Source organism: Phalaenopsis equestris, unplaced genomic scaffold (genome assembly GCF_001263595.1).
Source record: "Phalaenopsis equestris unplaced genomic scaffold, ASM126359v1 Scaffold234231, whole genome shotgun sequence".
NCBI lineage: Eukaryota > Viridiplantae > Streptophyta > Magnoliopsida > Asparagales > Orchidaceae > Phalaenopsis > Phalaenopsis equestris.
In genome coordinates, this window is record NW_018252152.1 from 257,540 (window position 1) to 269,830 (window position 12,291).

The window sequence follows — 12,291 nt, forward strand, 5'->3', positions numbered from 1 at the left end:
GGGACCGCGGGGTCGATCCCGCGGCCCGCTTTCCGCCCGCTTTGACGTCCTTCTGCCGCGAAGCCGGAAGCCAAACAGTAACTTTTCGCGATTTGTTGTCGCGCCGACGTGAGAAAAGCCGCCCCAAACAGAGCCTTAGGCTAAGAGTTTAGGAGAGATCGCTACCTCTCAAATTGTTGGTGTTAAGGTTAGGGTTTGGGGGAAATCACCTACCTCACAAATTGTGGGTGTTTATCATTTATGTATTCGGGTTGGGTTGTTTTGTGTTAGTCAAATAAAGTATTTTGTTTGCTCTCATCTATGTGGAATTTCATCCCTTTCCTACAAAATCATACAATTATTACATTAAAAAAGATTAACCCAAATTATTTATATGAGTTTCGATGAATAATGCACTTTTAGAATTGACCATATGTAAAGTTTTATGCTTTAGATTTCCTTTTTATTATATTTAATATTTATTAATAATATCTTTATCATATTTACAAATTTTATCTCTCTCATCATAAAGAATTAATTTCTACAACTTTCCATCAGATCAATTTTTGTTCAAAATAAAGAGCACTAAACAAGTTAATATCTAATAAAAACAAAATAGAAGGAAAACAGAAAACCAAACCTCATACCTATACAAGGAGATGACTTTCTTCAAAATTAGATAGTCACATTTGTACCACATCTGAAGGATTAACACATTAACTCATATTCACAAGATCAAAAACTAGAAAGGAATGTTATTGACGTAAAAACTTGTTAGTAAAATACCTCATAATACCTATTTATAGACTCATCATAACCTAAGTTAGTAAATATGGTTGACTTAAGAGTTCAATATGAAGCTTACATTAATTAAAAAAGAATTCACAATTTAATTTTGCATTCCATAATCTACAAATAGCTCTAGCACATTTATTCATTTCCAGTAAAACAACAAGCCTCCATATGCCAACATTGGGAACTGCAACCCATTGTTCACACAGCGACAAAAATTGGAAACCTGCCAAGTGCAACAAACAAGATCTACTGGAATAATGAAAAAAAAAAACTCCACAAAAATCTCAATGCACCACTTTATGAAAAAATTAACTCTAAATTCACAAGGACAACGAGCCAAAGGCCACCTCTGACGGTATAAATCAAAACCAGCATCCAAATGAAAAAATCCCACATCACAAACCAAAAATAATCAAGGATCCTTAAATACATTGATTTACGTGGATGCAAGATAGATTAAGCCTTCATATAATTTCAAAAGAATCCTCATAATTGTCAATTTATCATGAAAAGTAAACTTTAACAAGCCAAGCAAAAGCAAGAAAAATTAAGCTCGGACAAAAAAATATACCAATACAGCAATCTTTTGACAATGCATGATTTTGCTTTATTAAAACAAACTTGATCTTCTTAAACATGAAAGACCACAACGGTGGTCCACTTAAGCAAAACTGTGTGCGAAACAAGCACCTAACAGCCCTGTGAATAGAAGATATGGAGGAGTTTGAACAGCCATAAGTCTAGCTTGCAACATAATATAAATACTTGATCGTAACATAAATTCAAACTATTTCACTAGGATAAGTGAACAGACATAGTGTATATCACTGAACTTTCACTGGAAAATTTGAAGTGCAAAGTGAACAATTGATATGTTGATTACATACAACTTATATCTGAATTGCGGATTAAGTTGGATTATTCAAAAATTTCAAAAGATACAATCACTGCCAGGTATGCAACATACGGTATAAAGCAACATATAAAGGGACTTACATATAAAGGGACTTAGCAGAGCTACATATCCAATGCACAATAAAATGGAAGGATTAAAAGCCAATGAATCTTTAAAATGATCAAATAGGAAATTAAGATTAACCAAATAATGACCATACAGTTCCAAGGGTCAATAAGCTTTTATTGATGTAAGCTCCCTCTTTCCTCCTCAATCCTGTTGTTTCAACCCTCGAGCTCTCTGAGCCTGCCAGGTCGATTAGGTGCTGCATATAAAAGTAAAATACAGCCGCATAAGAAACAACTAGACTTGTACAAACTCATTAAAACAGTGAGAAAAAAGGTTGCATGTGGTAATAAGTATAAAACAGAAGTCATCAACTTCATCGCCCAATAAGGAAAATTCACATTTAAAGAAAGCACCAAATTAATAAACATTGAGCACCTTGAGCAAGATGAAAGCATAATGGATTCTCACTTACAAGTTGAGAAAGATTAACAGCTTCATCTTCACTATAATCGCCACAGGGAGTGCTCTCTATCGTCTATGAGAAGCATTGTAGAAAAGCCATTAGTATGAATAGAAATTTTCCTTGAAAGATATGGATTCGTATAGAAAATACCATAATAATATTGCAAACAGCCAAAAATGCTTCTCTAAGCCTATACCAGTAGGGGAAGAACCTGATCAATATACTTTAAATTAAAAAATGATTTACTCAATATTTAAAGTATTTTCCAATGAACCAATAGAAATCTCGATACACTAAAAATGCAGCAAAACTGATTATTGGTATAAAAGAATATGGTTGTTCCAGAACCATACAAAATAAGAACAAACCATATTTAGATGGCAGCCTTCCGTTCAAGCAGAAAAAGATAAGTATTAATCATCGCATTAATCCAACTCTTTAAGACTAGCATATGAATCTTTCTGGTGAGTGTTGTTTGAGATAATAGACTGATTATTTGCAAATATAACAGACAACTTCAATATATGCAAACCCAGGTCTATCAAATTTTTTTTTAATCCTTTTACAATAGCTCTATAAATTGTCTAAAAAATGTATTTTCTAACCTTCTTTCGTGGATGCCAAAACTATCTAAAATTCTATTTCAATTATTTTATACTCAATAGTCATCCGAAAACCCCCATCTTCCCTAAAATATAATCATTTCTCAATTTATATTTTCAACTTTTTTCTACTTAACAATCTTACTTTCTTCAAAAATATCATATTTAGATATCAATAACTTCTAATTTGTCCAACATTTTGATTCATATAACGCATTATCCTGCCTGTGGTTTCATAAAGCTTAGCAGTAAACATCAATATATTCTTTATCATAAAAATTTTTCAAAGCACTTCTCCATTTGAAGTAATATCTTCATTTATATTTTCATTTTTTTCTATATATAAGATAAAAAAATACTTAAACTTACTGCACCAAGGCATCAACATATCCTACAAAAATAATAAATAATAATTGTTATTATCATACCACTAAAATTACATATGATATACCCAATTTTGGTTTACAAATTCTAAGAATTCTATCTACTAAATATTTTCACAATTGCTCAAAATTTTCATTAATTTTTGTGGGTGTTACAAAATTAAAATAATATCATCTACAAATAACATGCACCAAGGCACCTTACTTTGAATATTCTTGATAAGCATCTTCACAACCAATAAAAAACATTTGAACCAAATATTGCATCTTGAAGTAAATGTATGATAAAGGAAAAACCTCCTGTAACTCCATAATTAATGCTAACACTCATCAGTTCATGATCATGCTTTTCTTTAATAAGATCAACATATATTTAACATATTTTTCTACTTCAATGCACACTAAATCAAATCAGTGCTACTTGACTATATGCATTCAATAAAATTCACATACAACTATTTTTTTGTTCACTAAACTTCATTACTTCACGATTAATTGTCTAAACATTAAAATCATTTGCAATGTAGGTCCTTTTTGAAAAAAACCAAATTGATTCTCTGAAACTATGAAATCTTTAGACTATACTCCTTAATCTGTAATAGATCCATTGCATTGACGTGTAAATTTATTTTATTTTGCTAGTTAACATAATATAGAGCTAGGCCTTTGCTTTAAATTATTACTCCTTAACATTTTATTGAAAATATATCTTAACAAATCACTACACTATCCTCCATAACTATCCAAATAACAATAGACATTTCATCTAAATCTAAATACATACTAATACGCATCTAATTCAGAGTCAACCCAACATCAAATTTTAGATTAATCAATACCATATGTAGGAAACCAAATAAAAGCATAAACAAAGACTCCCATACGACTGCATATAATATTCAAAGGTACAACGCTTATACTTCTTTTTTCACCTCTCTTTTCAAAATGTTTTACAATATAGCACTACCTGCCAAAAAATATGGTTGTATTTTAAAGAGCCACAAAAATATTGCCTTCAATATTCTATCCAATTATAATCTTCCCAAATTAACAAGATCGAGCTTTTGTTTCAGCGATTCTCAAAAGAAATAACTTTTTGACATAGCATCTCACTCTATCATTTTTAATGATTTAATTAAATTAATGGATTTGAATACTTCAATAATACATATTCCTTTATCAATCATGATCCTAAATGAAAACTATATGAAAGTTAACAAAATGTGCAAAGTAAATTTAAATATTTGCCAGAGGTATTCTAAAGCACAAAGGATTGACTATCTAACTAGTTCATAACTACATATTGTACTGAAAAAGTGATCATTCAATTTACTTGGAAATGTATAATTTATATTCCATTGAGATTGAATATAGACATCGATGATAATAATATCCATGAAGACTTACAAGTAAGTGAAAAGTGGTTATTAAAATTTTCGCTTTCAAGTTAGAGATCTGATAACGAGGTAAAACAATTGAATGATAAACTAGCCGTGAAGGAATATCCACAAATTTTCTGAATAATTTACCAGGACTACAATCATTAAGAGAGATTAACTTTACAATTGATTTATTATCAAGTTTTGAACTATTTTCTAGAGCACCGTATTGCATGCTAAAAACTTACAAGACTTGAAAAATTAACAACAAAAACAATTGGATGAATGAATTTTAAGACCAAGTACATTGTCATGAGAAGCACTAGTATTATTTGTAAGGTAAAAAAGATATAAATTTCATAATGTGTATAACGAGATGAAAAAGCTCAATCTTAAAAATAAATATCTATTTACAAGAGATATCAATCTTTTCTAATAGCTCAAGGGAGCTTCAGTCTTCTTTTCGATTGATTTAGGATAAGTTTAATATCAACAACACATCAGAGAGGATACATCTAAAACATCATTCAAAATGAGATATGATCATTATAAATTTGTGGTGATGCCATTTGGATTAACAAATGCACCAACAGAATTTATGGACTAAAATATATTTTTGATTGTATTCATAGATAATTTATTTGTTTGTTCAATGAAAAAAGTCAATCATTCAAACCATCTTCAAACAATTTATAGATTGTGAAAAAAAAATAAATTTTACACATTTTTTTAAAATATGAATTATAGTTAAAGAGTGTAACTTTTCATGGGCATGTGAATGTGATCAACAACGAGAGTATTTTAGTAGATGAAAAAATTTAAAAACCATTGCAAACTGGCAAAGGCCAACGAGGTTCTAAGAGAAATTTTTAGGTACCGTAGGACATTGTAAGAAATTAGTTGGAAGATTCTCAACAATTGTCATGTTGCTATCAAGACACTCAAAAAATAATAAAATTTAAATGAAATAATTCTTTTGAGGAGGACTTCCAAAGACTAAAAGCCAATTGAATGGTTGCTTCAATATTAACCAATCCCTAAAGAACAAAAAAATTTCAAATACAACATCAGGATGCATCATTAAGAGGATTAATCGTGTTTTAATGTAGCATGGTAGATTAATTGCTTATGCTTCGAGACAACTAAAAATCGTGAAAGAAACCATCCAATGCATAACCTAGAATTAGTAGCAGTAGCTTTTTGCACTCAAAATATGAATACATTCCTTATATGGAGTCAGATGTAAAAACTATATCGATATCTGAAGTTAGGAATGTATTTTTACTTTCAAAAAAAGGAATATGAGATAAAAAAAGATGGATAAAACTTATAAAGATTATAAGTATCACTCAGGAAAGGGAAATGTCACAGTGAATGCACAACGTATGAAAGCTTCAAGCAGTACAAATTCGTTGATTACTCAACAACAACAATTAATTAAAGATATAAATAAATTTAAATTATTAGCCATTGAATATAATAATGAGAAGATTATTCAATTGAAATAGTTAACTTTCTACTCTATTTAAGACATAACACATGATCACTGGAATAAAATATTAATATTTCAAAAATTATAAAATTAGTTAAGTCTATAGAAGGGAATATATAATGGATGAAAATGAATTACTAAAATACAAAAATAGGATTTATGTACTAGATGTCAATAATTAAAAAATATTTATTTTCCTACCAAGGTAGTAATAAAATTATCGGGAGCTCAAAGAAATGCTTTGGTGCTCATAAATAATAAAAAAAATTATAGAATTTATGATTAAGTGCCCTACAAATTTGTTAGTCAAGGTCAATAATCAAAAGCTAGGTTAACAGTTACAGCCGACGAGAGTCAAAATGAGATGAAATAAAAATATGTTTGCAATTTGTTTGTCCATAAAAATAGTGATGTGATCTTATATGGGTCATTATAAACAGGTTAACCAAGTCTGTGTATTTATTGCCTATTAGATTGACAGATTATATTGAGAAATTTAAAAATTATATGTTGATGAGATCGTATGATTATATAAGATACCTAAGTCTATACTATCAAGAGAGGGTGGATTTGATCCAGTTATGAAAGCTGGGAATTCTGTGCATAACATTGACTTTCAACACTGCATTCCGTCCACAGACATGAATCAGAAAAGATAGTTGAAATTTTAGCGGATTTACTCTTTATATATCTTTGATTTTAGCGAATGATGGAAGTCACATATACAACTGAAAAAATTCACATATAATAACAATTTTCAGGCAAGTTTTGAATGACTATATGAAATTCTTTATGGAAGGAATAATAGAACACTATTATGTGGGACTGAAATAAGGAAAAAGAAAATTATTGGTGTTGAGTTTGAGCATGACGTTATAGGGAAAGTTAAACTAATCAAAGAAAGATTAATTTTTTTTTACAATGAAAATATTATAATGATAAACGTAGACCAATGAAGTTTGAAGTTGAAAAATTATATTTATCAAGGTCAATCTGACAATAGTCCAACGTTTTGGAAAAATAAGAAAATTGAGTCCCCAGTATGTGGGACCATATGAAATTATTGAAAAAATATTAGAAAGGTATGTTAAGTCCCATGTTGACCCATCCCCAAATCAACGCAAGATGCAACACAAGCAGGAGTGATTTAATTGCCCATTATGACATTCTAATTATTAGAATAGAGTGGGCGGTAAACTAAAATACACTTAAATATACCTGAAATAACAAATTACCACAATTCATATATATCCAATAAAATTAATCAATCAATTTAAAAGGAAGCAATCTAAAACCTATCATTGAAATGCACCTAAAGAGAATCTAAATATTATGAAATTCTTAACAAAAAATAAAAAGTTTATTGGATATCTTATCACAAGGAATTTCTATCATAAAATAGCAATACAACAAAATATTGTCAGAAAATTAAACTGATCTTATTCAGCTTCAACAATTTATTTCCCTTTTCCTATAAAAATATTTATTATAATCAGCTATGAAACTTAACAAGCTAATTAAATTTAATACAGAATTCAAATACAAAAATAAAATTAGTAAATAACATACAAGGTAATCATGAATATATATAATCCTTAAACAAAATACATATGATCAGTATATTCTATAACATTGAAAATTAAATAAATACTTGTACAACGATGTAGCGGTATAAGTACATATGTAACTGTTTTCAATACATTATGTCAAACAATGACTCGATTACTTGTATATACATATAAATTCATCAAATGCTTCTTTGGATTATTCAATTTCTATTATTTTATATTTAACTTTAATTTTAGTGTGTATCATGTACGGTTGTCAAGATTTATTGGCCGTTATAAACCAATGAGATGAAAACCCACACCACATGAAGTAATATAAACTATGCTCGAATGACATATCATCAAGTTTAACACAGCTCATATGAAACTCAACATTATTGTTATTGAATTGCATTGAGAACCATTTTGCCTCAATAGGGGATCCTTTTGTTCCACCTGCATAGGTATTATAAACATGCCAATACCAACCCATCTCCCCCATAATATGACATTTCTTAATATCCACACATTTCCATTATTAAACATCTAAACAAGCATGTGATTCAGTATAAAAAATACTGAAATTTAATATATAGAAATGTGCGGTTTACATATACTAGCTGTCATCTTTTAAATGTGCTACCAACTAGCAAAATATTTGCTCTCATAATCACAGTGAATTTACTTAGAAGCTTGCATTAACAAAATATTCATGTGGATATTGGCATATGAATAATAAGTTGTAAAAAATCAATTCCTCAATATGAAAAATTTCCACCGCATTGTGACCATCAATCTAATTTATGTAAAAACATAAATACAAAATACTAAAGAAAGTTTACTTACTGTGTTAGAATTTGTAAATTTTACCCAACTGAGGATTTCCCATTTGAATCAAATACCCCGAAGCTGTTTACTTTCGTAAAGAGTTTCATAATTACTTCTCGTCATACAAAGTTAAAAATCTATCTATCATTATGATTCAAAATCAACACATTAGAATATAACAATATATAAATTTCAAAATCAAAATACTCATTTTCATATCTTACCTCACTTCTATTCCCTTCCTCCTCTGCCTCTCCCTCTCCTCATCTCCCTTATCTCCCTTATCTTTTTTCTACTCCCTTTCCTTCTTGTACAATTTTCTTGAATTTTATAATACCCAAAATTTTGATAAATCAAATAAAATTTTGACAACTTTAAAAAAGTACCCCAAATTTCACTTCCCTTGAAATTTGATCGAATCAATTTTATGAAATTTTACATGTCAAGGTGATAAATTCAATATAAAGCACAATATATTAATTATGAATATAATGAGATATAAAATTTTAAAGTTATAAATTTAATTAAATTAATTAATCTGAAATAATTCATAATCACCCTAATCTGGTATCCCTTACTGTTCTCAGTCAACCTTACCTGCATTTATTCGTGCATGCATTAGCATGATTTTGATCTAACGCCTGTGGGGGAGCAGAAGGTGGTGTTGAGATAAATTTCCTCGCGAATTTGCATGCACTGAATTTGCTCGCCTGGAAGGATTTCCACTTGAGTTACTATAGCAGATGCGAATAGGCAAGCAACTAAGAGCCGCATGGTGTGATCTGAGGCTCCGGAGAGAAATTGCTAAGTACAAAACCATATTTCACACTAATTGTGACATTCCTTCCCTTCCTTGCCCTTTCATTTTAATTTATGTCGATAATTTGTGCATTTTTTGTTCCAGGTAGCCATAGCAAAGACGAAAGTGTGTCGGAAGCGATGAAATTGATTTTGGGCTTCCGTAAGAGCTTTTAGCATAAAATCAACGAAGTAGAGGGAGGATGAAAGGAAAATAAGTAAGAATAAGAAAAAAGAAGGATAAGCAGGATCAGAGAATGGCAAATTATACCGAGAAGCCCGTTTGAGATAAGATTTCATAAATGAGTTAAGTTTGGGATAAATCACGAAATGGCCAATTTCCATTAACTCCTACAATGTCTACTAATTCTAGGTTGTTTACACGAGGCAACAAGCTCGAGGCGAGCTTATAGAAGCTAGTCGTAGGGTTGCAATGTCAACTCAATGAAATAAACTTGTACTTAAGAAGAATAAAATCTATATGTTTATATGCGACTCCATGTTTGACATTGATGTATTTAGAAATTTCTATATATTGTGGGTGAATACTTGTAAAGAATGTATGAATATAAATTGATTGTCCCTTACGATACATGTGATTTTACTGTGCTATGAATCTTATGAATATGTTTATAAAATCTAACCTGGAGGTATTTATTTCCAATGATATATGAAATTTCTGATGAATGTTTGTTGCAAAAATTATCACATTTTTGAGTATGTGTGATTGTAAATAATTTATGAAATAAAATGTATCAAGTTTGTTTGTAACGATTTAGGTAGACTAGTTCATCAACCACTAAGTCTTGATTCAGTAAGTCAAGACGAGTATGGGTGAGAATTTAGTATGACTGAATTGTCTGTCTCTGTCGCATCTCGGCAGACCTTAAATAAGGGGGCAGTTAGGGTGTGCCAATTTTCAATGAGGGTGTGGGATAACATATATGTTATTAATGCGACTTTGAATAAGATATAATTAAAGTAATTATTTACTTAAACAAATATCCGTCTTACATCCAATTTCAGCATTTGCATGCATGTTTAAGCGGCCAATTATAAATTTATAATAGAATATAATAATGGAACTACAATAATATTAAAATAAAATTTAGGTTAAAATAATTTTGTTATCAAATCAATTTATATAAATTAATGAACTAATACTAATAATTGCCTCTCGCAGTTCTTCGGCTTTTGAAGGACGACTGGGCGCGGGCGGGCTTCTGCGGCTCGTCATCTCCCGAGAAACCGTCAGGCCAGGGGGCGTTTCTTAGCAGCCGCTAGCTGGTTCTTTTTGTTTGCAGTTCACAGAGAGGATTTCCTCATTCTCGCTCCTTGCTCCCTGTTCTAGTTTCGTAATTTGCTCTCTGTTTTCTTCACTATTCTTAACGCCGCACCTTCATCTATTGGGGATAGCTTCGAATAGATCGTATGATGTTGTCCTTACGGGTGCCCAAGACTCAGGTACACCTAAATCGTGCTTTTTTCATCCTCCATTTGAGTGGGCGGAGGACATCAAGAAACCTGGTAGGAAGAATGACAAGTCTGTCATTTCTTTTACAGAAGTTGAAAGTATTCAACTTGATTCCTCCTATCGTCTGAATTTGGTCGCGAAATTCCTGTATGGTCATCCCAAAATAGAGTTGATTCGTAAGGAATTTGAGCATATACAACTAGTTGGGAAGTGAAAAATTGGACTTTTAGATGGAAAACACATTCAACTTAATAATGAAGAGGATTACACACACTTATTTGCTAAAAGTAAAATTTTGATTGATAAAAGAGCAATAAAGATTCTGAAATGGTATGTGAATTTTGACCCACAGACAGAATCGCCAATCATTCTGGTATGAATTCTCCTTGGTCTAAAATTTCATTATTTCAATCAAAAAGTGTTGTACTTTATTGCCTCAGCTAATGGCAAGTCACTCAAAACGGATACTCCTACTTTTAATCTTTTTCGCTCGTCTAAAGCCAGAGTACTTGTTGAAAGAGACATTACTTCATCCGCTTCTGACGAAATTTAGCTAGGCACACAGCACCATAGATATCGGCAAAAGGTAGTGATTGAACTTTTTCCTTCTTATTGTTCGAACTGTCGTATGTTTGGTCACTCCAGTTCTCAATATCATCATCTACACTCCCAACTCAAACCAAAAAAGCAAAGCGCTCCGTTAGAGACGAAGAATTCATCTCCTTCTGATCACCTCCAAGTTATTGACACTACTGATCATCAAAAGGATACCCTTGAAGATGTCACTATCATCGCACTTTAGTTTTGGGGTATACTTGTATTTTGGAGACTACTTTTTGAGTGAGTTGTACTACGGGAAGAGGGACCCCTAGGGGTGAGTCAAATGTTTTTTTTTTTTTGTGTTTTCTAGATGGAGACCCTCTTCCCCTCTCTAACCTTGTACCTTCTTTTTAAATATTAACGCGTAGGGAGCCACTGCTGCTCTTTCCCCATAAAAATATATATATATATATAATGAATTATGCAATATGGGATGGAATTTATCTAAGATATTTTGCAATTATGCCTTGTAAAAAATTGAATATTATAATGAGGTTTACAGGTCAATTTTATAGCATGCCTGCAATAAGTATATAATGAATTTCATATTTCTACATTATGAAAAAATATTAGTGATGAATCAAATAGAGTTATAGCAAATTCAAGTGATATACAACCTGAAGTGGCTTATATAGACGAACACGAGAAGATACTGAAATATGATGCTAAATGAGCACGTAATTAAAAATTTTTATTTATATGAATTCTATGAAAGCATAGGTTAGAAAGAGATTTCACTTGTGAGGAAGAATTAGAAATGAAAAGACAATATCCCTATCCCTCCAATTAAGGTATATTTGTTACTATTACAATTTAAATTTCAAAGAAAAAAATTAAAGAAATGAAGATTGTAAAGAACATTTTTTTTTAATTTCTATATTGAATTGACTACAATAGCACAAGGAAGCCAACAAACCCATTCCATTAATTAGAAGAAGAATGGGGCCACAAGATTTATCAAGATTTATCCCGAGCGAAATAAAGACA

General features: G+C 30.7%; 1 protein-coding gene across 1 annotated transcript in view; it reads right to left on the reverse strand.

Annotated features, from left to right (window-relative positions):
- The window catches only part of LOC110038874 (kinesin-like protein KIN-7D, chloroplastic), a 160,284-nt gene that overhangs the window by 79,196 nt on the left and 68,797 nt on the right, over window positions 1-12,291 (reverse strand). The window contains exons 10-11 of the mRNA XM_020743794.1: window positions 2,211-2,273; window positions 1,890-1,994 (exon numbers count right to left, since the gene is read on the reverse strand). Of these exons, the coding sequence (XP_020599453.1) occupies window positions 1,890-1,994; window positions 2,211-2,273 (168 nt within the window). The remainder of the gene's footprint in view (window positions 1-1,889; window positions 1,995-2,210; window positions 2,274-12,291) is intronic.